The sequence below is a fragment of the Lactuca virosa genome, chromosome 8 (genome assembly GCF_052849685.1).
Source record: "Lactuca virosa cultivar CGN04683 chromosome 8, Lactuca_virosa_CGN04683_v6, whole genome shotgun sequence".
NCBI classification, from domain to species: Eukaryota; Viridiplantae; Streptophyta; class Magnoliopsida; order Asterales; family Asteraceae; genus Lactuca; species Lactuca virosa.
The window spans coordinates 234,014,398-234,040,385 of NC_136433.1; the positions used below are offsets into that span (position 1 = coordinate 234,014,398).

The 25,988-nt window shown below is 38.1% G+C and overlaps 2 protein-coding genes across 2 annotated transcripts; one reads left to right on the top strand and one right to left on the bottom strand.

Moving 5' to 3' along the window:
- Nucleotides 1-10,280: 10,280 nt before the first annotated feature.
- Nucleotides 10,281-15,979, top strand: LOC145132042 (potassium transporter 10-like). The gene is made up of 8 exons (XM_079066681.1): nt 10,281-10,388; nt 10,776-11,001; nt 11,944-12,189; nt 12,845-12,895; nt 12,989-13,249; nt 13,390-13,557; nt 14,062-14,316; nt 14,899-15,979. The coding sequence occupies exons 1-8, from the start codon at nt 10,281-10,283 to the stop codon at nt 15,891-15,893; spliced, it is 2,310 nt and encodes a 769-aa protein (XP_078922807.1). The 3' UTR covers nt 15,894-15,979.
- A 62-nt stretch (nt 15,980-16,041) lies between these two features.
- LOC145132043 (phenylalanyl-tRNA synthetase class IIc family protein) lies at nt 16,042-19,373 on the bottom strand. The gene is made up of 10 exons (XM_079066683.1): nt 19,053-19,373; nt 18,435-18,625; nt 17,858-18,064; nt 17,600-17,717; nt 17,362-17,438; nt 17,111-17,290; nt 16,769-16,813; nt 16,533-16,637; nt 16,328-16,441; nt 16,042-16,192 (listed from the first exon to the last, which is right to left on the bottom strand). Exons 1-10 carry the CDS (start codon nt 19,246-19,248, stop codon nt 16,142-16,144), a joined length of 1,284 nt encoding a protein of 427 aa, XP_078922809.1. The 5' UTR covers nt 19,249-19,373; the 3' UTR covers nt 16,042-16,141.
- Nucleotides 19,374-25,988: the final 6,615 nt, after the last annotated feature.

A 25,988-nucleotide genomic window follows, 5' to 3' on the forward strand; every position in this document is an offset into this window, starting at 1 on the left:
GTTTGGATTCGGAGTCAGAGGGGTACACGGGCCATGTTGGATTTACACTAAAAAATCAACACGGGCCGTGTTGATCAAAATGGGAGCTATTGACCATGCTGAACACGGGCCGTGTCAGTTTTACTCTATGTCCAACACGGGCCGTGTTGACCAAAATGGGAGCTGTTGACCATGCTGAACACGGGCCGTGTCAGTTTTACTCTATGTCCAACACGGGCCGTGTTCGACCCAGAAACCAACTTTTGGCAGTTTTTCCTATCTTTCATATTACGGGTTAAGGGCCATTTTTAGAGAGACAGAACATATCAGAGTATATTTTGAGAAGGGAATTCGAAGGTTATTGCAAGGGATTGATCAATAATCATTTGGAAACATTAATTCTAGCATTTTGTAAGTTGTAATCACACATTTTTCCATCTTTTGTTCTTGTGATTTGTTCTTAGTCATGTGTGGCTAAGAAACCCTAGTTTCTAGTTCTTGTTCAAAACATGTTGATTGCTTGACTTGAAGCATATGATTTGATGTTTGATTTGTGATTCTATTCTAGTGATTATGTTTTTGTTTAAACTAGAACCCTTAAATTTGATTTGTGTTTGATTGGCCACTTTCATGAATTGAATTTTTGTGCAGTTAATTAGCTTTTAGGGCACCTAATCGTTCTATTAAGTTAATAATTGGTAACAAGCAATAAGTTTTCTTATTGTAAAACATATATCACATGTTTTCACACTTCCGAACGTATGAGAACAAATGAACGTTGTTGGGAAGCTTGTATAAAACTTAATGCAGTTTTTCAATACAATCTAAGAGCGTGTTTAGATTGAATTAGTAAAGCTAGGTCTAGTCAAAGAGCGTGTTTTGGTTGGATAATTTGGCAAGCGAGAGGTGTTAGAGCGTGTTAATATCTTTCAGTACCAACTTAGAATAGCAATCTTGAATTACATCAAGTCATAATCAAGTTGAACAACAACATTGAGAACTAGAACTGGCAGCACTTTTACAACTTGTTTACAAATCTATTTCATTTTCTACGTGTTTCAAAGTTGATTGTTATTTTCATTATTTGACCTTTGCAAACAAACCCCCCTTTGTGACCAAAGTACCTTACGCAAAGAGGTATAGACTTTTATCCTGTGTCTCTGTGGTTCGACCCTGCTTTCCCTGTACTACCTTTTTAGTGCATTAAAGCAGTGTATTTGGAGTCTGTTGTACCCCTATTATTTGTTGGGTTTGACACCCCTAACAAATTGGCGCCGTTGCCGGGGACACGGTGTTACTAATTGTTTTATGCCAAGATCTTTCCGTACAGGTACACCATTGCCAATTGACTCGGAGATAGAGAAGACTGCAAAGAGGTTACGGAAGCAAGCCAAGCTTCGTAAGAAGCAACCGGGCTCCGGGACTTCTTCATCATCTAACCCTCCAGTCATCAACATTTGGGAGGACATACCCCTCTCAAGTGTATCTGCATCCGAAACAGAAAGTCTCTCACTCTCACCACAACCATCCTCACCCAAAAATATCACTCCACCATCTTCACCCACTTATAACATCCCAAACACTACACCCACAGAAACTTCAACAACTACTCGCACAATGGGAGATAACCATGGAGGAAATCCACCTCCAAACCCACCACCCGAACAAACCCTTCGTCAATGGTCGAGACAAGAGGTTACACAACAACCTCTTTGCATCAACTATCCGGCAGCCACAAACCTTGAACTAAAATCTGGACTTATCCACCTCCTCCCAACCTTTAGAGGCTTAGAAAACAAGGATCCCCACAAGTTTCTCACAGAGTTCCACATTGTGTGTGTTGGCATGAAACCACACAATGTCACGGAGGACCAAATCAAGCTTAGGGCATTCCCCTTTGCGGTGCAAGATGCAGCAAAAGATTGGCTCTATGACCTCCCACCGGGGACGGTTACTACTTGGGTAGATCTTGCACGACTCTTTTTGGACAAATACTTCCCAGAGATGAAAGCTTCAGCCCTACGGAGCGAAATCATTGGAATCAAGCAACACAAGAGAGAAGCTTTTCACACATATTAGGAAAGGTTCAAGAAACATTGTGCCCGACGCCCAAAGCATGGAATCACCGAATACCAGCTCCTCCAGTATTTCATTGAATGCATGACTCCAATGGAAAGAAGGCTTCTTAATGCCTCCAGTGGCGGATCTTTACCCGACAAGACTCCCACTGAAATCCGCAACTTGATCAAAAATATGGCTGAAGATTCTAAACATTCAAGTCATGATGAAGAATGGTACACGGATGCACCCCGAGGTGTAAAGGAAGTCCAAACTCCTCAAATTGAAGCTCAGTTGTCCGAGTTTACTAAAGTGGTTATGATGCTAGCCAAAGACAAATGTGTGCAGCCCACACCTCGCCCGTGCGGTATTTGCACTCAAGTGGGGCACCCAACCGATATGTGCCCACAACTTCAAGATAAGGATTATGCGGAAGCAAAGGCGTTAGGAGGATATTCCGGGTCAAACCAAAGGGGATTTGAGCACTCGCGAAATGACCAAAGATGGAACAACAATCAAGGTTGGGGAGGAAATCAACATGGAACTTATCAACCAAGTCAACCAAATCAATACCAACAGAGACCACCTTTTTCCACCACAGAACTTTCAGCCAAGGCAGCCACAACACCCTCCTCAATAAGCGGGTTCATCAAGCATGTCCTTAGAGGACATAGTGAAGAGTTTGGCCACTAGCACCCAAACTTTCCAACAAGATATAAAAGCAAGGATAAAGAGCTTAGAGCAACAAGTTTCACACGCTTGCTATTTTTGTAAGCAAACTAGAATCTCAAGGAAAGTTGCCCTCCCAAACAGAAACGAACCCAAGGCACAATGTGTGTGCCATCACTTTGAGAGGCGGAAAGAGCTACGATGGTCCAAAAGTGTCGGTTGGTCAAGAAGAAGAAGAAATAGTGGTCGAAGAGGCAACCAAAGAAGAGAAGAAAGAAGATAAAACAACCGAAAAGAAGCCCTTCGTCACTGAGTCTAAAGCCACACCTGCTCCATTTCCCGAACGATTAAAGAGCATGAAGAAAGTACGGGACGAGAGTGAGATTATGCAAATGTTCCAGAAAGTTCACATTAACATCCCACTCCTCGAGACCATCAAGCAGGTACCTAGGTATGCAAGGTTCCTTAAGGATCTTTGTGTATCTAAAAAGAAATTGAAAGGAAACCAAATTGTAAAAGTTGGGGAAAATGTATCCGCGGTTTTGCAAAAGAGGATGCCCCCAAAGTGCAATGATCCTGGTGTCATTACCGTGCCATGCAAATTGGGGAATCTTTATGTACCTTGAGCCATGCTCGATCTAGGTGCATCCATAAATGTCCTACCATATTCTATTTTTAAATCAATGGGTGTAGGAACATTGAACAAAACCGGTGTGATCATCCAACTTGCCGACCGGTCTTTGGTACATCCAAAAGGTGTATTGGAGGACGTGTTAGTGCAAGTTGATGAATTTGTTTTCCCGACTGATTTTTATGTCTTAGATATGGGAGATGATGACTCTCCAAGTTCAAGTTCCATACTTTTGGGTAGACCTTTCCTTAAAACTTCTAAAACAAAAATTGATGTCTACAATGGAACTTTAAGTATGGAATTTGATGGTGAAGTTATCAACTTCAATGTTCATGAAGCAAAAAAGGTTCCTTCTGATGTTCAGTCTGTCAATCTTGTGAATTTGATCCAGCCCTCAACTAAAAAGGGCTTAAATTTGTCTAACAATGAATTTCTAGAGTTAGTTTTGTCACAAAAACTAGACAGGGACAAAGCCAAGGAGATTGCAAAGGAGTTTGATATGAATAATGAGGTGCTGGAGATTTTGGAGTTTATTGATGACAAGAAGCATATGAGGACTGATGATATGAAACCCAAGCCACCTACCACCAAATCCAAATTCCTTCCACCGGTGAAGCAAGCACAAGATTCGGGAGCAAAAACTCCACAAGACCCTTTAAAGCTAATACATGTGTAGCACCTGGTTCTTGGTACATATTTCTTTCTAAGTATTTTGCATTTTTGGCCTTGGACTCGGCGAGTTGAAGGACCAACTCGCCGAGTAGAAGCGGGACGGGACGCGAAATTGAAGTGATGTACTCAGCGAGTCGGGTCCCGGACTCGGCGAGTAGACACTGTCTGGACAAAAACCCTAATCCAAGGGTTTGCACCCTATTTAAACGACCTTATGCAGCCTCCATCGCCCCTTTATGCTCCCAAACACCTCTCATTGAAACCCTAGCCGTTATTGAAGCAATCTAAGGCATTTGGAGTGATTTTGGTGCTTTTGTGACCCAAGGAAGGAAGGAAAAGCTTGAAGGATCAAGAGGAGGCTAGAAGGATCCGATTTTGAGCATCATTTGCAGTCTACAGAAGGTATAAAGTCTATACCTTGTTTGTTCTTTTGATAGATCCCATTTTGTGGAGTTCTAGGGCTTTTCTAAGCCATTTTGGTCACCAACCATGATTGCAAGCATGGTTTGGGGTTGATGTTTCAGATCTAGGTCCTTAGAGGGGTTACAAGGCAGAAAGGAGTGGCTTTTGCACTCAAAGAAGGCCCCATGCATTGTAAGAGCTTGTTTTAGGACCTTTTGAGTTCAAAGTCCCATGCAAGCACGTAAAGGTTGTAACTTTACGTGCTAGATCGATTGTAGAAGCATAGATCTATCTTTTGATCAAGGCTTGTACATCAGAAATCGAAGATTTAGTTTATGACTTGGGTTTCAGACATGATACATTGTTATTAGTTTATGACTTGGGTTTCAGACATGATACATTGTTTTATGAGCCGACGTGTTTTCACAGTATTTTCTAATGGATGTTTTTATGAGTTATTTAAATAAAAATGAAATTTTTGGGCGTGAATTTTGGGCTGTTACAACATGTCGATAAGGAGAGCACTCAACCGGTCATCAACTCAAATAAACTATCGAAGAAGGAAGAGAGTGAGTTGATAACCCTGCTGAACAAATACCAAAAAAGGATTGAGTGGACAATCTCTGATATTAAAGGGTTAAGTCCTTTTTGGTTTATGCGCAAAAAGAAAGCCAAAGGAAGGTTGAAGGTTCTGTTGAAGGAGGTGGCAAGAAGATTGATGTGTTGGAGAGGCCCACATACTTAGAACGAAGCATATTCGAGGGCAAAGTCGAGCCAACGACTTAAAACAAGGGCGGCTAACCGGGAGGCAACCCGGGGGTATTTTTGTCTTTTTCTTTAAAAACATTTCCATTTCTTTGAGTTTTTGGTTTTTAATGTTCCAAATGCATTTAAGCATGTTTTTAAATCACCAAGCGGACCTCGGGATGCAATACCATTTCGTTTGAATGAGAGGAGATTTTTTTGGGTTCAAAAAGTGGGAAGTGGCAAACAGAGCCGTACACGACCCGTGTTCATTTTTGCCTTATATTGAACACGGGTCGTGTTCAAGCGAGGCAAACATTTTCGCAGTCAGAGGGGTACACGGCCCGTGTCATTTTTCCCTTATGCCCAACACGGGCCGTGTTCAGCCATTTTCAGAATTTTAAACCCCCAACACGGGCCGTGTGATTTTACACTAAAAGAACACGGGTCGTGTTCGTGCTGCAGAACAAATGTGTTTTAAGTATAAAAATCGGCTTTTATCACCCCATACACCCATAACTCACCCCCAAAACAATTTCTCTCTTCCAAGAACCCCTAGGTCCGAAATTTTCACAATTTGTTTTGTGCTTTTGGGCTTGATACTTCATGTAGGCAAGCTTGGGGAGGTTGAAGAGGAGGTTCTCACCACCAACTGCAAGACTCCAAGAACGATTCGGTAAATTCTTTCCATATCTTTAATCGTCCATATTTTGCTTAAAAATTCAATTTGTGTGCACTTGTGATTGTTTGGACTCTTACCCAACCGGGCACCACCCGTCTCCTCCTCCGTAACAAGTTGTTCCGCCCTCTCCGAGCATCGGGGACGATGCTTATCTTTAAGCTTGGGGGGGGGGGTACAGTTGTACATTAGGTGCATTTTCATATTTCATATTCATGCATGCATTTAAAAAAAATCAGGTTTTCGCATTCCATTATTTTCATGCATCTGCATTTTCATATTCATGCATGCATTTCAAAAAAAAAGGAGTACGAGATGATGACATTCTTTACATACAATAGCTCCATGAAGTGGGAAATCGAGAACTCAAATGAAAAAAAAATACTGAGGTGACCGGATAGTTACCGGAAGTGTAGAATCAGCTATCATAACTAGGGGACCCAAACACCGTAACTCGAGACCCCAACTTAGATAATAAAAAAAATGGAATACTGAAACGTTTTGTGGGCGGTAATAACAGCTTTAGGATGATTTGCTTCTGAATGTTTAAAAAGAATTTTTATCGACAACTCTGGACCCACAGATGCGGACCTATTTGTTGACACGCGTTACCCTCGCGGTATTAGAGAGCTTAAGTATCAGATCCACACAGTTAAGAAAGAAGGAAGGGTACAACTGTCATATCCAGTACCCAAATCAGAATTTCAAGTGCCAAAACGAAGAAATTATCAGAAATTCAAAAGTTGGTTAAAGAATTCAAGCTGAAAATGAAGATACAAATCCAAGTCAATCAAAAAAATCAAAAGTCGCCTCAAAGTCAAATCTGGCGAATGAAGAACTGTGTGATATGATACTTGTGGCTCTCGAAAAAGTGAAAGCATAGGAGTTGGGCCCCTTCGGGTGGGCTCACAGTTTCAGCGAAAGCTGATTCGCCGTGACGGGTTCTTAAGGATGCGTCGATTCTGATTCTTGACCATCTAGTCTTAAGGACATGAGATCCGGACTCTGTTATTTTCGCCTATAAAGCTAATTAAGGTATGAAGTTTAAATAAAACTATGGTTGGGTTATTGGGTTACATCGTTTCGGGTCTTCCTCACTTTGGGATTCTGTGATATGTGGAAGGAAGCAGGATGGTTGCCTAGGTATTAATGATTGGAGTCACATTGATGTAAAGCCTGATCGTACTTATATAGATGATTTACTTGTGTCTTAAACTTCTTTTTTTGGTACATTTTGCTTCTTTAATGCTTTTGTACATATTTTTTTTTTCTTTTTCATGGTTTTCATTGCATGCATTCATTCCTAGCCTTTAGGATCCTTCTGTCCCTTTTTGCTCTATGTTTCTTTTTGCCATCTAGAAATCGTCATGTTTTGTTTGATTCTTGTTCTTTCTTGGGGACAAGAAAGGTCTAAGCTTGGGGAGATTTGTTAGGTGCAATTTGTGCACCTTTTTGCACACCTTTTAGTCCCATTTCATGCATCTATTTAGCATAATTGTCCTTCATTTGTCTTGCATTTCATCATATTTCATGTTAGTCTCTAGAACAACCTTATTTGCACATTTTCATGTCTTTTTCAGGTAAACCGGAGGTTGGAACGCGCTTTGGGAAGTGTCGGGAAGCATTGGTGAAGATTTCGGGATGACCGGGCGAAGAACGAAAAAGTTGGAAAAATCAAGTTTGGATTCGGAGTCAGAGGGGTACACGGGCCATGTTGGATTTACACTGAAAAATCAACACGGGCCGTGTTGATCAAAATGGGAGCTATTGACCATGCTGAACACGGGCCGTGTCAGTTTTACTCTATGTCCAACACGGGTCGTGTTGACCAAAATGGGAGCTGTTGACCATGCTGAACACGGGCCGTGTCAGTTTTACTCTATGTCCAACACGGGCCGTGTTCGACCCAGAAACCAACTTTTGGCAGTTTTTCCTATCTTTCATATTACGGGTTAAGGGCCATTTTTAGAGAGACAGAACATATCAGAGTATATTTTGAGAAGGGAATTCGAAGGTTATTGCAAGGGATTGATCAATAATCATTTGGAAACATTAATTCTAGCATTTTGTAAGTTGTAATCACACATTTTTCCATCTTTTGTTCTTGTGATTTGTTCTTAGTCATGTGTGGCTAAGAAACCCTAGTTTCTAGTTCTTGTTCAAAACATGTTGATTGCTTGACTTGAAGCATATGATTTGATGTTTGATTTGTGATTCTATTCTAGTGATTATGTTTTTGTTTAAACTAGAACCCTTAAATTTGATTTGTGTTTGATTGGCCACTTTCATGAATTGAATTTTTGTGCAGTTAATTAGCTTTTAGGGCACCTAATCGTTCTATTAAGTTAATAATTGGTAACAAGCAATAAGTTTTCTTATTGTAAAACATATATCACATGTTTTCACACTTCCGAACGTATGAGAACAAATGAACGTTGTTGGGAAGCTTGTATAAAACTTAATGCAGTTTTTCAATACAATCTAAGAGCGTGTTTAGATTGAATTAGTAAAGCTAGGTCTAGTCAAAGAGCGTGTTTTGGTTGGATAATTTGGCAAGCGAGAGGTGTTAGAGCGTGTTAATATCTTTCAGTACCAACTTAGAATAGCAATCTTGAATTACATCAAGTCATAATCAAGTTGAACAACAACATTGAGAACTAGAACTGGCAGCACTTTTACAACTTGTTTACAAATCTATTTCATTTTCTACGTGTTTCAAAGTTGATTGTTATTTTCATTATTTGACCTTTGCAAACAAACCCCCCTTTGTGACCAAAGTACCTTACGCAAAGAGGTATAGACTTTTATCCTGTGTCTCTGTGGTTCGACCCTGCTTTCCCTGTACTACCTTTTTAGTGCATTAAAGCAGTGTATTTGGAGTCTGTTGTACCCCTATTATTTGTTGGGTTTGACACGCCTAACACCAACAACAATTAAATAATGTCACATTTAAGAGTGTTATGCATTTTTACTTGTTTATGTTTATTGTTTTTCCTTTCTTGTATTCGGTTTGTACAAATTTGTAAATAAATGTGCAACTAATCTTTAACGTTAAGTCACTACTAAGTGTGTTGCCTTTACACTACTATATGACACCTAAGCAAACAATTTATCAAAGGGTTGGGCTTTTATGCTCGAGGACAAATATTCAAAGCCTGCAACCCTTAACCGGTCGTTTTTATCAACACCTTACTAGGAATTTATCAAATAGAACATCATTTGAATAGCCCTCATTAAACTCAAGTTGTGCATGTACACCCTCATCATCATTAAGAGCTTGACTTGTGTGTATTAAGACCATCCCCTACATCATCACCCTCCCTTCTCCAACACCATCATCTTCATTAAGCCCATTATGTACCACTTAACTATCTTCTTTAAGCCCATCATGTACCACATCTTCATTAAGACCATCATGAACCACTTCATTAGGACCTTTACTATCAACCACTTCATTAAGACAGACCATCATCTACATGTTGACTACTTGACTACTTAAGTAGTTGTATCAGGTGCCATACTATCAATTACTGCATGCGATTTTGCCCTTCTGAGGTTCACGTCGTGTATAAGGCTTTGAAGAGTAAGGGCAAATTTGACTTTGTATATATCAGTTAGAAATGTTTAACGGAGCCTAACTGAGACATGATTGTTACTCAAACCTCCAATAAGGACTAGTGATGTTAAAATTACAATAGAAAGACCAAAATTGTTAAAACTGGAAAACCATATGGACCAAGAGTTTAATTTACTCTAAAAGATATTATGTTTGTTTTGAAAAGAAGAACATGCATAGATTGCATGAGATTGATGGAACGTGTCGCTGTCGCATGAAAATTTTCATGATTATCAAACCGATCGCTTCCATCTCTCTTCGTGAGTGCTGTCGAATTCTCCTCTCTGAGTAATCAAGGCGTTATTGAGAAACAAACAGGTTTTCTCGGTCTGTCAAATGTTAAACTATCTCCTGATTAACACAATCGTTTCTGCATCAACCCCAAATTCAAATTAAACTCGCAATTATCAAAAATCGTATCGATTCCCTCCATTTCGTCCCTTTTCGTGTTCTTCTTCATCGTCGACACGACTTACATCTCTGGTTTCTTGCTTCTGCTCAGTAATTCTTCGTCATTGTTATCCATTCAGGTCCCAATTTGAGATGCCCTCAATACTTTTTCGGTTTTAGATCCGAACACTGGGATATTCTTGAAGGAACGAGTTCCTTTTTTCATAATGGGAGAGTTGATGGATCTAACTTCCGAGAGTGATGAAATTGAGTTCCATTTTGTTGATTTTAGTCAATTTGATTGAATGAGAAATTAGGGCTCAGTTCGATTAAATTGTTTTTGAGTTGATGATGCTGTCTATTGTTGAGCACTTTAGAGGGAAGCCACATAGGTTGTTGTGAGTGCAGGCAGCCTGAATTTGATTGAGATGGAAAAGACCATGAATGAGGAGAGTGAAGCTAAAGGTGGCATGTGGGCTTTGCAGCAGAAATTTGATCAGCCCATGGATGAAGAAGCTAGCAGACTCAAGCAGATGAACACAGAAACGGTAACCTTTCATCTTTGCCCCAGTGTGATCTTACAGAATATTTATAGCATTGATCATTTGATTGTGCCATTATTTTTCTTTGTTATAGGACATTTGAGATATTTTAACAACTAATCAATGACTTACATGCCTAGTTAAACATGTCATTTTTCATGGGACTACCGGAGTACAAATTACTTCAAAATCATCGAAGGATTGCCCTTAAAAACTAAGCTGAAATAATTTATTTATTCAAGTAGCTAGAAAGAAAAATACAAAGGGTGGACTTTGATGGTAAAAAAGATATTGGGAAAAGAAAATAAACTACATTACTTATATTGGTAAAAAGAGTAAAGTATGTAGCTACTTTCTGCGATTTTCCCTTATTGATATTATCCTTTGATACAGAAATGTTCCACATTGCTACTTGTGCGACTTGCATTTCAGAGTCTTGGTGTTGTCTATGGAGATTTGGGAACTTCTCCATTATATGTATTTTACAATACTTTTCCTAAAGGAATCAATGACACTGAAGACGTTGTTGGTGCACTTTCTTTAATCATATACTCTCTTACACTTGTGCCCCTCATCAAATATGTCTTCATTGTATGTCGTGCAAGCGACAATGGTCAAGGTACACCTACTTCTCTATTGGGAAAATTACAGGAAATAGCAACTTACTCTACTCTTTTTACAATATAGGAAATCTATCTTATTTCTTATCCATAATAGTCATGTATTTCATTTTCCTGACCCATAATAGCAATGTACTTGCATTTGTTTTTTTACTGATAATAGCAATATGTAAGCCATAATGGCAATTTACTTCCATTTCTTTACATATTATAGCAACGTACTTACAATTCCATACACATAATAACAATGTACTTTTATAAGTATGTTGTTATTATCGGTAAAAGATGAAGTACATTGCTATTATCAATAAAGAAATGTATAAGTATGTGATAGCCTAGACTTGAACTTGCATACAAGAAATCAAACGTAAAGGATAAATTCCCACAATTCTAGAGGTGGGTGCTCTCCCAAGTTCATAAGAACGGTTTCATTAATCTCAACATAAGAAAAAACAAAAGACCCTCCAGCACTATATACAAGACAGCTGGAGACAAACAGAATAAACCACAGGACCTGCTCCCCATTAACAAGATCCCCACAGAACAAATCGTGGGGGAGGAGCATAACAAACGGAAAGGACCACATAACAATAAGACAAAAACAGATGAAATAATAAACAGGCCTGGGCTGCAGAAAAAGACTAAGGTGGAATGGGTTGATGTAGTTTGTTCCTTCCCCTTTTGTAGACATGGACGTCCTTGGGCCTATCAGTATGTTGCTATTATGGGTAAAAGATCTAAGTATATTGCTATTTTGATTTTAAAAAAATAAGTTATATTGCTCATATTGGTAGTGAGAGTAAAGTACATTGCTTTTCAAATCAATTTTCCCTTCTCTATTTTCCATTATATACTTGTAAAATAACAAGAGATAGAACAATAATTCTAAAGTTATATTTAATTAGTGAATAACATGTATGAAATTTTAATTCATTACTTAGGTGGAACATTTGCTCTTTACTCACTATTGTGTCGACATGCAAAAATTAGTACAATTCCGAATCAACATCGGACTGATGAAAAGTTGACTACTTATATTTATACCCCAACACATGAGAACTCATTTGCTGAAAAAACCAAGAAATGGTTAGAAGCACATGCATTAAAGAAGAATGCACTTCTTGTACTTGTACTTGTTGGCACTTGTATGGTGATTGGAGATGGGATTCTAACTCCTGCTATTTCAGGTAAAAAGTTGTTTTTTTATGTGCCATTAGTTTTTTTCCTATTAAGGGGCTGTTTTTTCTTCCACTTCATGAGCTTAATGGGATAAGCATTTAATTTGAACAGTTTTACATGGTTGTTTCTTTCTTATTTAAGTTACACAAAATGATTTTATGGGTTAATGTATTAAGACACTAACCTTTTACCTATTTGTGCCCCTTCTTTTTTCAATGAATATTGTTAAAATTGTTTTTTTTTTTTTTGGAATGTAAGATTAAAGTGGTCATTTAGTCTTATTCAAGACAGTTTATTCGGTTTAGAAAATAAAGCGACCTTGTGTATACACCATATTATGTTTTCTCTAGACAAAGATCATTACTTATATCCAACCATTTTACCTACAAAGTAGTTAAACGAAAAAAGAAAAGAAAAAACAAAAACAAAAACAGAAAAACCCTAAGTCCTGTATGATGTAGTGGTTGAATGAGTAATGATATATGTCTAGATAAAGTGGTGTATACATAAACACTTTTTTTTGGACTCGGTAAATTGTCTGAATGTGAGTACATGACCATTTTACCTTCATCTATGCATGTCAGTTTAAGTATTTACCATTAGTTATATCTATCATATGTTTCCTAAACGAAAATCTTGAATCAAACCTTATGATTTTAACAGTTTTATCGGCTTCTAGTGGCATCAAGGTAACACACCCCGGGATGGATAATGGTATGAAAATAATTTCATCTTAAATTTGTTATTTTCACCTAATCTTTAATGTAAGTTGCATATAATATGCTTATGAGTTGTTGTTTATTGCAGATTTTATCGTAGTTGTTGCTGTTTTTATACTGATTGGTTTATTTTGCCTGCAACATCATGGTCCTGATAAAGTTGGATGGCTATTTGCTCCAATTGTATTGCTTTGGTTTATTTTAATTGGAGGAATTGGAATTTATAACATTTTAAAACATGACAAGACTGTGTTGAGGGCCTTTTCCCCCTTGCATATATATTGGTACTTTAAAAGGAGAGGAAAAGATGGTTGGACTTCCCTTGGAGGAATCATGTTGAGCATCACAGGTGATTTTATATATATATATATATATATATATATATATATATATATATATATATATATATATATATATATATATATATATACTACAGCATTGTACTTTAAAAAATCTACCAAATTATAGTATGTTGCTATTTTTTGATAGGGACGGAGGCACTATTTGCTGATCTTGCTCATTATCCACTTTCGGCAATCCAGATTGCATTTACAACAGTTGTGTTCCCTTGCCTTCTGTTAGCCTATTGTGGACAAGCAGCCTACCTCATGAAAAACAAGGAACAAGTGTTTGATGCATTTTACCACTCTATTCCAGGTTTGTTTTTTAAATAATGATTAAAAAATATTCCAGAACATAAAAAAACGGAAGGAAAAAGTAAAGGGTTAAATGCAAGTTTTAGCAATATACCTTCATTTATTTGTGCATTATAGCTTCCTACTTCCATTTCTTTCTACAATATTGTACTTCCAATTTTTTTTACTAAGGTATGCACCATAAATTTCTACACATCCAATTTTTTTCTTAGTAGGATACCCAATTATAGGAGTGAAAATTGTTTTGTATTTGTATTACATTGCTATAATTTTGTAGATTTTTCAAGGCATAATGTTGTAATAGGAAAAAAAATGAAAGTACAATGCCATATTAAACAAATTAATGGAAGAACATTTGTATTTTTTGCATTTAACCATGCACAAATCAATAAAAGTACATTGACTTTTCTTGGTGTTAACCCTATTGTAAATGACCTTGCAACATTTCTTGTAAATGACGTTCAAATATTTGATGTAATAATATACATTGCTTAAAATGTTGCAGAAGCTGTATACTGGCCAATGTTTGTAATTGCAACACTATCTGCAATTGTCGCAAGTCAGGCGTCAATATCTGCTACATTTTCGATAATTAATCAAGCATGTGCACTCGGTTGTTTCCCTCGAGTCAAAGTCGTTCATACATCAAGAAAATTTCTTGGCCAGATATACATTCCGGATATCAATTGGACACTCATGATTCTGTGCATTCTTGTAACAACTGGTTTCAAAAATCAAACCCAAATCGGTAATGCTTATGGTAAGTTTTATGACAATAATTTATAATGAACATAACATGTTATACTGTGTTTGACTTTGACTGAGAATGAGTTTGATGTCAATAGTACAAAATTTGCACTTTTGGGGCCCACCCAAAAGGTCGGGAATTTCAATTTTTTGTCCAACCAAAAAAGATGGGAGAGATCTCTGCCTGCACATTAGACGTAAATGTCCTCCTATCCTCATCTTTAAAAATAGCTTAGAAAAGTTGGGGTTACTTTTGTCCCACCCAAAAAGTTGGGCAATAATTTGGTCTCGATCTCATGTATGTGGAATTGACGTAAATGCCCTCCTCTTCTTGTCATAAACATAGCCCAACCCAAGTTTCTATTGTGTAATAAATGTATTGGAATTGACTTGAATACGACAAAAATTGTAATTTTTTATACCATCCAAAACTCGTCTCAATCCCTTTTACACAAAATACATAAATTACATAAATGCCCTCCTATCTCATCGAAAATAGTCATATCCTCATATCAACATGACAAAAAAAAAATTACACTTTTAGCCCAAAAGACATTAATACCCTCTTATACTATTCGATTCTCTTTGTTAAAAGGCACAGCAGTGGTAATAGTGATGCTAGTAACAACATTCCTGATGATCCTAATCATGCTCCTCGTATGGCACTGCAACTGGTTCCTCGTCTTCATAATGACCTTTCTATCCCTCATAGTCGAATGCACCTATTTCTCAGCAGTCCTGATTAAAATCGACCAAGGCGCATGGGTCCCACTAGCAATCGCCGCCGTGTTCCTCCTCATAATGTACGTCTGGCACTACGGCACAGTCAAAAGGTACGAATTCGAAATGCAAAACAAAATCTCAATGGGATGGATCCTTAACCTCGGCCCAAGTCTAGGGCTAGTTCGCGTCCCCGGAATCGGACTCGTGTACACCGAGCTCGCAAGCGGCGTCCCACGGATCTTCTCACATTTCATCACGAATCTTCCGGCGATTCATACGGTGGTGGCTTTCGTCTGCGTTAAGTCTCTCCCGGTTTATTCCGTCCCGGAAGACGAACGGTTTTTGGTCAAACGGATCGGACCGAAGAACTACCATATTTTCCGGTGTGTCGCGAGGTATGGGTATAAAGATCAGAAAAAGGACGATGAATTTGAGAAGAAGTTGCTGGATAGTATATTTTTGTTTGTGAAACTTGAGTCGTTGATGGATGGGAGTTCGGATTCAGATGAATACAGTTTGTATGAACAAGATGTTTCAGGTTTATCTGATAAGAATACGTTTTCGTCTGTTGTTGATATTTTAATTTCCGATGATGATACGGTGAGTGAGACGGGGACGGAGACGGCGTCGAGTCACGGTGGGGGTGGGAGAGAGGAGATTGAGTTTTTGACGCGGTGTCGGGATGCCGGAGTTGTGCATATTTTGGGGAATACGGTTGTGAAGGCGAGAAGAGATTCAGGGTGTTATAAGAAGATTTGTATTGATTATTTGTATGCTTTTTTGAGAAAGATATGTAGGGAAAATAGTGTTATTTTTAATGTTCCTCATGAGAGCCTTTTGAATGTTGGCCAAGTTTTTTTTGTATAATTTCATTTTTTTTCTAACATGAACAAAAATAAGTGTATTGGATTATACATAAAGATCATTCAAATTGTTGTATGAAAGAAAAGTTGTAGTTTATTTTATTATGATGATAAAAACAAAAAACTAGGGTTACATATGTTGAAATTGGAAGTAATAATGCAACATATGAATGTCTTCATTAATAAATAAAAACATAAACATGTTATTGTAAATAGAAGGTATTCACAAAATTCCATTTGGCATATTGGAAATCATCTTAGAACGATGTTCATCTGGCTTTGGACTTGATCTCGAACATTCCACTACATCAACATCCAAAAAAAAGGTAAAATTATACTTCCAACTTTTTTTCTTATTTGGGTAGATTATTTTGCATAGTTTAATGATGTAATAGAAAAAAAAATAAAGGTAGGATGCTATAATAAAGAAATTGATACCTGTAACTCGTTTATTTCCTCATCTGTAAGAGAGCGCTCCATGGAGCGATAAGTGATCCGATAGCAATGACTTGTCATTCCTTTCTTGTTGGTGAAATTGTCAATCAATTGTACCTAAATGAATGTTCAATAATTCCAACAAATATGGAATATCATTTTAGATAAATAATGTTCCTAAATAATTAAATAAATAAATAATTTACACCTCCTCTGCAAGATCACCAGCAACACCTCGAACAATTTCACAAAGATTGTTTTCGGTGAACGAATCGTTGATCCAGAAACTCATGTCTTTATAACAAGGTGGATACTGAAAATAAAATAATAAGTGTTAAAACATATTAAATTATTATTAATCTAACAAAAGTACGAGAACTGATGTTTCTAAAAATGGAAGATTGTTGCATATATTGCTAAAAGAAAATTAAGTGAAGCAGAAACCTTTGAGAATGGCTTGAATTTTATCCCAAGTTGACCTTTTGTAAACTGCATTGGTAAGGGGAGATCATGAAAATTCCATTAGGTTCTTCTAACTATTACTATATATAATCATGAAAAGTAAATATAAAAGATATTTTCCATTTTTTATCCTTCAAAAGTTGAGAGGGTGATTGGTTCGTGGAATGTTTTTAGAAAGAATGAAATTGGTCATAGGAATTGGAATCTGAAAGAATCTTTAATCTTTCATGCATGTGATTGGCATCAAAACGGAAAAGAATTCAATACTTTTCGGAACTTTTATTTATACAAATATATTCTTTATTGTAAATGTATATAAATTACTTGAGATGTGAATCGCTTATCGGTTGACCAAAAGAGTCTAATATCTGGAATGTCAAATAAGACCATGGCTAATCTTTCCAATCCAAGCCCAAAAGCCCAAGCCACATTATCACTTTTCCCACCTCTTTTCAATATTTCTTGTTCCATCACCCCACATCCAAGAACCTCCAACCATTTCTCCTATAAATTATCACTCAATCATTAATAAATTTATTTTAAAAAAAAAAATGGCATACAAAAAAATAGCATACCTGGAAATATATCTCGAGTTCAAAAGATGGATTTGTAAATGGAAAATAAGAGTCAACCCACCGCATTTCAACAGCACCTGAATATTTAAATGGACTTCAATTCCAAAAACCATATTTCATTTTTTACTAATACATTCACCTCATGAGTAGATGTTCACTCTTTTGGTTACTTTTATATCATTTTACCAAAGAATATAATATATTATATTTCATTTGGATTATGAATTTAACTTCTTACCAAAAAGGTGGCGTGCCAAACCCTCGAGGCATGCTTTTAGATCCTGTGCAGCATATAAAGTAGCATCCATTCCAGAATCATTCCAATCATTTGGACTAAAGACTCTAACTCCTTCCATCTACACATTCTCATATACATATACAGAATCACTACCCATAATACAATGCTTTAATAGAAAGAAATAAAAGTAGGGTCCTACAGCATATAAAGTAACACCCTGTTTACTAATTATAGTTGCTTTATAGAAAAATGAAATACCTGATGAAATACAGGGTAATGAGTTGAATCAATGGAGTCTCTACGATAAACATCACCAGTAACAAGAAAATTGGCATACCCTTTTCTCAGTAAATCAGCCTGATGTGCACTTGTGTGACACCTCAACACTGTTTCTGAATCAATGTAATATGTATCATTGTAACTCCTACTTACATGATCAGAAGGCACCAACACCTCATCAAAGTTCTGCATCAATAAAGATTTCATCAATGATATTACATTATGCTAAAAAGTATGCAGAAATTTATGGGAAAATAGGTATGGATATGATTAAAAATATGGGATAAATGCAAGAACTAGCAATGTACTTGTAGTTAAAGTTCTAAACAGGCATTCATAACATAGTCATGAGTATTTTGTAACAAAATAAAGAGTCAGAACTATAAATAGGAACATAGATGCACTTTCTTGACACAAAGATAATCAAACATATCTAGTAAGTATGCTTATCAGTTTTAAGTGTTTGCAAAAAACTTATAGATTATAATGATTATGATTTTCTAATTATTGAGGATCAAAAAAATCAAAACCGGAGATGCACATAAAAAGTTGTTACCTCTTTTGTAGTAACAATGGGGCAGAGATCATCAAACTTATGAAACTGATTGTTATAGTTGGTGTCAAAATACTCATATATTGCATTCTTCAAGATTCCAAGAGGATGATGATCTCTTCTATGAAGTTGCAATCCAAGTTTAGTGAATATCAAATCAGGGACATTATTTGTTGGTTCATCTTTAACCACATCTGTATCACAAAAATGAAAAGACTAGCATTAATGGATTTTAAAATTCACAGCATGAGAAGGGGATGGAAGAAATGAAATGAAGGTACATTTGTAAAGTTATAATTACAATTTTATGTGTAAAAAAACACATCCAAGAACTATCTAGATTGTATGTCAACTGATTATCAGACTATCAAATATCACATATTCACATGAAACTGTAAAACCTCAAATCCAAACACCTCCCAAAACAAGAAATCTTCAGTTTTCCACAATCAAAACAATACAATCCGCCTGAATCAACGTGTATGTAAAATTTAACAAATCAAAACGAAAGCATTCATTCAGCTAAGATATGGTGAATTACACAGCACATGATATGCCCTAGAAAGCAGAAAAAAATAAAGAGTACCCAAATATTGAATGAGGAGGGGTTAATTAGAATACCTTCTTTCGAAATTTTAACTCCACCAAGTTCAAGGAGTGAAGAAGCTGCTGCTATTGTCTGTGAGGATTTGTATCGGCGAAGGAAAGGTGCGGGGACGGAGACGGAAAACAAGGTGTTGAAACCATTTTTGGTTGAATGAAGGAAGACGGAGGGTTTGGAGAAAAGGATGTGGTGAGCAAAGGTGAGAGCAGCCATGGTGCACACAGTGGATTGTAATGGATTTGCGGATGCTGATTTAGTAGACGCCTCGATGGCGTTTCCAGGGGTTCACCCACAGACACATCAAAAATGGTTTAGTTTACTATCACCGGTACGATTTTTTTTTATTAAATGGATTAGGTTATACATTGTCAAAACCTTATATAAATAAGTGTTCGACAAAATGATAAAAAAAAATATTTTTTAAATGTACGGGACAGCTATAAGTCATAAAAAAGAGTGGTGTTTAAAAATATCCATATCCGAAATCCGATTTGAAATTATCCTAAAATTCGGATATTCGATTTCTCGAATTCAAATTTGGACAGCGTTTTCTAATATTTTCAAATATTTCAAGTATCGAAAACCCTAAAATTAAATTATTAGTTTAGTATATTTATGTTTGTTTAAGAGGATTGGGGTTCCGTATCAATTTTATAGCAGCAAAAACATATTTTCTCCTGGACACTATCTTCACTTTTGACATATTTTATGTTTTTTGTTTAGGCTGCAATGTATGGGTTCGCTGAGGGTTGGATGTTATAACACCAAACATTGTCATCTCACATTTCAATATTTTATAACATGAAGTGGAGGCGATGTTCACATGTTATAATATGGTGTTAAGAGAATGTTATAACATAAAGTGGGGGCGATGTTCGCATGTTATAATATGGTGTTATGAGAGAGAAAGAGAGAGAGAGACTGTGTGCAACCAATAGTAGTAGTCGTTTCAATATATTATAACACCAACATGCCTTAAGATAACATGAGACTCGGGTTATGTTCATTTGCTCTTAACGGCGTTAAGGCATGCCACATAGGACTCTCAGCATCCTTTCACGGCCCATACCCACTACTCTTAGGATTTGTAAGTTTTTTAGTTCAATATTAATTTAGGGTAATCTAGATTTTCGTTTACATATGCTACAAATTCATGGGAGTTGCGGTGGTGGTTTTTATGTTCGATCTTTATATTAATTTACATTTTGCTTGATGGTGGTAGCCTGGTGGATTTTAGTATTGATAAGAATAAATGCTATTCATCAAGAACGTTGTTTCCTAGTAACTATTTTTTATGTTCTATATGATGCATTGAAATATTTGTTCTATGCTTTTTATACAACTTTATTTTAAATTTATTCCATATTTATGAAAAATTTTAAGTAGATCTAAACAAAGAAGATAAATTTCTAGATATCTAATTTGATATCTGAATCCGTACCCGAAATTTCAGATATTCGGTTTTGAACAGTGTCACACCCCGAAACCGTGATGGCGGAATCGTTCCGGGGTGGAGGACGTCATGAGTAGTATCACAACATTTGTATAGCAAGCATAGTAAACACAACCAAACATTGAATACAAATATGAAAAGTGTTTACATCATTTTGAAACTTGTTTTAAATACATCAAAAGTATGTATAATATAGAAAACATGGCTCCTATTGCTCCGGCTTCACCGAATTCCTGGAAATACATGTCTACTAATTCCCTGAGAATACAAGCAGTTTGAAAAATATCAGCATAAAGCTGGTGAGTTCATAAGCATTTAGTTTTTAGAGAAAAATGTTCTTTGATTCTTTTGAAAAGTGTTCCTCAAGAAAATCCTATATTTTCTTATGAAAGGTAGTGTTGAAAGAGTATCTATTAGTAAAAGATAAACCATCAGGTTTTTAGAAATCATGTTATCCGTCCTAGAGGTAGAGATGTCAGTTTAGAAATCCCTGAATACTATCTATATATATATATATATATATATATATATATATATATATATATATATATAAGTAGTTTTATTACTCAAAATAAAACTCATGAAGGGTAGAGTCCGTAAACAAAGTTAGTTTATACTTATTTGCGAGTCGTATAACCATACTTGATATAACCGAGAGACCTTTATAACGTTCTTCAGGCGTTAAGCTAAATGACATTTGTTCACCCCAGGCGTGCCCGCCTAACTGTAGCTAGCAGTTCAGGTGTGGGATTGTCAGTCCCGAATAGATCTATTCACAAATCTCACGCTCTCCCTCCAGGAGACTCTGGTTATATTAAAAGGATTTATCACTATACACCTAAGGGTACAGTATTGAAGTAGCGCCTCATAATTCTGTATAATCTAGTTTACTAGCGAGAAATCAGTATAAAACAGTAATTATCCTTGAATAAATGTACTTTATACTTTTGAGAAAACATATAACATAAACTAAATCTACCATAGTTTATATATATTCATTTATGAAATCTGATTAAGTAGAGACTGCCTAGAGGGTTATCCCAAACTATACCCATTATAGTTTATTAGAGTTGATATGGAAAATGCTTTGTAAAAACCTTTCTGAGAGCTATGAAGTTGTATTTCCCAAATAGAAGTTTCCCTTATGTTCAACATATTACAAAAAGAGATAAAATATCCGAATATGTTATTAAACGTGGAAATCGTTGGACTGCATTAATAAGTTTAAAACTTTAACAAAATACTTAGCGTTTGGCTTGTATTCCCCCCTGAAAACATTAAAAACACGGAAAATGTAGGGGTATGAACTCACTGTTTGACGGATGATTCGAGCGGATGACCGGTTACGAGTGTTGAGTGCCAATTGAGGTTTCGTACTCAAGTGGATCCTAGTAACATATAATAGCACATATATGTATTATATTTAGGTATTCCATGGCAAAACATGACGGGAAACCACCCTAAAGACTTGGAAATTCTTGTCGGGACCTTATGTGATCAAACAAAGGAGGTGTATGGTCATTAGGGTGTGTGTGCGGCCAGGGTGTGCGGCCAGGCTGTATGTGCGGTTACACACAGGAGTGTGCGGCCGTACAGAGGGTGTGTGCGGCCGTACACAGGAGTGTGCGGCCGTACACTCCTCATTTGTGCCTGAAATGTCGATTTTTAGATGTTCTAGTGCTAATACCAAGTCCTACTAGTGAATGAAGGCCAAACTCTTCACTTTGGAGAGCTTTAAGGTGTGTACGGCCACCTTATGAAGGTGTGCGGCCGTACACCTTCAAAGAATGAAGAACACGAAGAACACTGTTATATCCGGATTCCCAGGTATCTTATTTTGAGTATTTATCTTGAATTTCAGGGAGGGACTCGGCGAGTAGGCGCTCAGACTCGCCGAGTAGGAGCGCGCATTTCTTGTCTGATTTAATGAAGGACTCGACGAGTCGATGCGTGGACTCGGTGAGTCCGGCTCTGTAAAGTGAAACCCTAATTCTCGGGGTCTGTGCCCTATTTAAAGGCCTTTATGGCCTCCATTTGCGGCCAATGCACCCCTGAGAAACCCTAGAGAGCAGAGAGAAAGCTTGTAGTGCAAGAGGAGGGCTAATTCATCATTCTAAGTGTGATTTTGCAAGAAAGAAGGAAGGAGGACAAACAAGGAAGATTGAGGAGCTCAGATCTATCACCCATTTGATCAGAAGAGGCTGCTAGAGGTACTAATCTGTGCTCAATCTCGTGTATTTGGTGATCTACTTGAATCTAGGGTTTTCTTATGCCTTCTTTGGCTTGGATTCGAAGTATGTGAGGTCCCAAGGTGGAGTTCTTCTTAGATCTGGACCTTAAGAGGTCCAGAGAGTCCTATCTACCTTGCTTTTTGCTATTCCATTAGAGATATGACCCTAGGTTGCCATTCTAGAGGTTATTTCACCCAAAGGAGCTTTATGGACATTGCATGAGTGTAAAGGTCGGACCTTTACGTGATTATAGTGGTTGGGAAGGCCAGATCTATAGGTTAGAGAAGTAGATCTGACCTCAGAAGGTCATTTCAGTGTTGTCATGGATGCAACTCGCCGAGTCTATAATGGGACTCGACGAGTCGAGTCGGGGTTGCCCCGCGATTCGTGACAGGTGTAACCCGTCGAGTGGGACGATGACCCGACGAGCCAAGAGAGGCTAGAAGGATTCAGAGAACCCGCATGGACTCGTCGAGTCGCCCATATGCACTCGACGAGTCGGTCAAAGTTTGACCATTGACTTTCGTTGACCTTAGGGTTCTAGTCAAGACTGATTCAAGAGAGTTCAGGGAAGGGTGGAATGGCCTTCTACCCAATCTGTAGAGATGAGGCTATGAGAGAATATTGATCGGGAATGTTATTTGAATAATAGGAGGAGGCTAGGTCGGGACGTTGAGCACGAGAGTTTATCCGACTTCATTGAGGTGAGTCTTCTCACTATACTGTACCTGGAAGGGTACCTATGTGTGACCGGAAGGTCTTATATGCTATGAGATGTATGAGTTGTATGTTGTTATGTGATATGTATGTGTTATGTATGTTATGTACGATAAGGACCGGAAGGTCAAGAGGGTATGGACCGGAAGGTCAAGAGGTTACGGACCGGAAGGTCGATACGGGTAGGACCGGAAGGTATACCAGGATTCGGGACGGAAGTCCCCTGGGACACATGGATCGGAAGATCCTATAGAGTTATGGCCTGGAAAGGCGTATGTGTTGTATGTGGTATTTTGGGGAACTCACTAAGCATTTATGCTTACAGTTGTTATGTTATGTGTTTCAGGTACCAGCGAGGATCGCGGGAAGGCGTCGGCATGATCCGTACACACTTATGGAGTTTATGTTATTGAGATTCTGGGACATGTTTTGTTATGACACAGTGGATACATTATGTTTTTGTGATTATCGTGTGATTGAAAGTATGATTTAAAAATGAAAATTTGTTTTGAAAATTTACGTTGTTACAAACACTATGAGTTTTAGGCTTAGATTCAGGTGTCTTACCACTATAACAAGTTGAATGATGGAGCAGTTCATGTTTTTGCGGTCCTTTTGAGTGTTCTTGGATGAAGTTTTTAGAGAGAGAAAGTAGTGAGAGAAAGTAGAGTGCAGCCAAAGGAAAGAAATGAGTGAAGGGGGTCTCCTTATATATAAGGGGGAGTATGTGGCTGGAGGGTGGGTGTGCGGCCACACACTCGTGTGTGCGGCCATACACTCGGGTGTGCGGCCATACACTCGGGTGTGCGGCCACACACTCACGTGTGCGGCCATACACTCGGGTGTGCGGCCACACACTCATGTGTGTGGCCACACACTCCTTTTGATGGAGTGGTTGGCCTATTTGCAACCCTAAATCTTAAACCAACCCATCCCTAATTCAAACTTTGGTTGTACAAGGCTTTAGATCATCCAAACAGGCTCAAAACAATGCTAAAGATAGCTTAAAAGAGTTTAACATTGATAGAATTTGACTAAAGTACAAGATAGAAGTTTCGGGTTGTCACATCATCCCCCCCCCCCCCGTTAGAGGGAATTTCGTCCCGAAATTCAAGAATAGAGTACAATCATGAACTTGGAAAGAGATGATGATACTTCTGCTTCATTGAATCCTCGCGCTCCCAAGTGAATTCGAGACCCCGCTTGGCATTCCAGCGGACCTTCACTATCGGGATGCGACTTTGCTTAGTACGTTTGACTTCACGGTCCATGATTTCAACAGGTTCTTCCATAAAACGTAGACTTTCGTCCAGATCGATCTCGTCGAGAGGAATCACAAGTGTCTCGTCGGACAGACACTTCTTTAGGTTCGATACATGGAAGACAGGATGGACGTTGCTGAGTTCTCGGTGTAACTGGAGTTTGTATGCTACGGGACCGATCCTAGCAAGGATCTCGAATGGCCGAATGTACCTTGGGTTTAGCTTTCCACGTTTTCCGAAACGTATCATGCCTTTCCATGGTGAGACCTTCAAAAGGACGCGGTCACCGACCTGGAATTCCAAGGGTTTTCGTCGTTTATCGGCGTAGCTCTTTTGTCTATCTCGTGAGGCTTTTAGTCGTTCTCGGATTTGCACGATCTTTTCAGTCGTCTCTCGGATAATCTCAGGACCAGTGAGAGTGCTGTCGGGGACTTGACCCTTGACTAGCTGCGTGTCACCCACTTCAGCCCAGCACAGAGGGAATCTGCACTTGCGGCCATAGAGGGCTTCAAACGGCGCAGCCTTGATGCTGGTATGGTAGCTGTTGTTGTAGGAAAATTCGACCAAAGGAAGATGAGTGTCCCATGACGCGCCGAAGTCGATGACGCAGGCTCTCAACATATCTTCCAAGGTCTGAATTGTTCTCTCACTCTGTCCATCAGTCTGCGGATGATAAGCCGTGCTCATATCCAATTTAGTTCCAAAGGCCTTTTGTAGTGATTGCCAGAATCTCGAGGTAAACCTGCTATCTCGGTCAGAGATAATGGATGCAGGTACCCCATGAAGGCGAACTATCTCTTGAATGTAGATCTGTGTGAGTCTCTCCATCTTGAAGTTTTCTTTGATTGACAGGAAGTTGGCGGACTTCGTCAACCGATCGACAATTACCCAGATGGCATCGTGCCCACTCGGAGATCTGGGTAACTTGGTGATAAAATCCATCGTTATCCTTTCCCACTTCCACTCAGGTATCTCTGGCTGATGGAGTAGACCTGAGGGCTTTTGATATTCGACCTTCACCTTGGCGCAAGTCAGGCACTTGCCCACAAAGGTAGCGATCTCTGCTTTCATGTTCGGCCACCAATACAGTTTCTTGAGATCGAGGTACATCTTGTCTGATCCTGGGTGAACAGAGTATCTGGTCTTGTGAGCTTCGTTCATTACAACCTCTATGTAACCACCGAACTTTGGGGTCCAGATCCGATCCATGAAGTAATAGACTCCGTCTCCCTTGATCTCTAGGTTCTTTTCCATTCCTCTCAAGGCTTCACCCGACTTGTTCTCTGGTCT

Bases quoted from the DNA above. Each gene is read 5' to 3' on its own strand.
- LOC145132042 (XM_079066681.1), top strand. From the start codon at position 10,281: ATGAATGAGGAGAGTGAAGCTAAAGGTGGCATGTGGGCTTTGCAGCAG. The intron at 12,190-12,844 runs GTAAAAAGTTGT...TGATTTTAACAG, and splicing joins TCTAACTCCTGCTATTTCAG to TTTTATCGGCTTCTAGTGGC. The intron at 13,250-13,389 runs GTGATTTTATAT...ATTTTTTGATAG, and splicing joins AATCATGTTGAGCATCACAG to GGACGGAGGCACTATTTGCT.
- LOC145132043 (XM_079066683.1), bottom strand. From the start codon at position 19,248: ATGGCTGCTCTCACCTTTGCTCACCACATCCTTTTCTCCAAACCCTCC. The intron at 17,718-17,857 runs GTATTTCATTTT...GAGAATGTGTAG, and splicing joins ATTACCCTGTATTTCATCAG to ATGGAAGGAGTTAGAGTCTT. The intron at 16,193-16,327 runs GTATCAATTTCT...ATGTTGATGTAG, and splicing joins AGGAAATAAACGAGTTACAG to TGGAATGTTCGAGATCAAGT.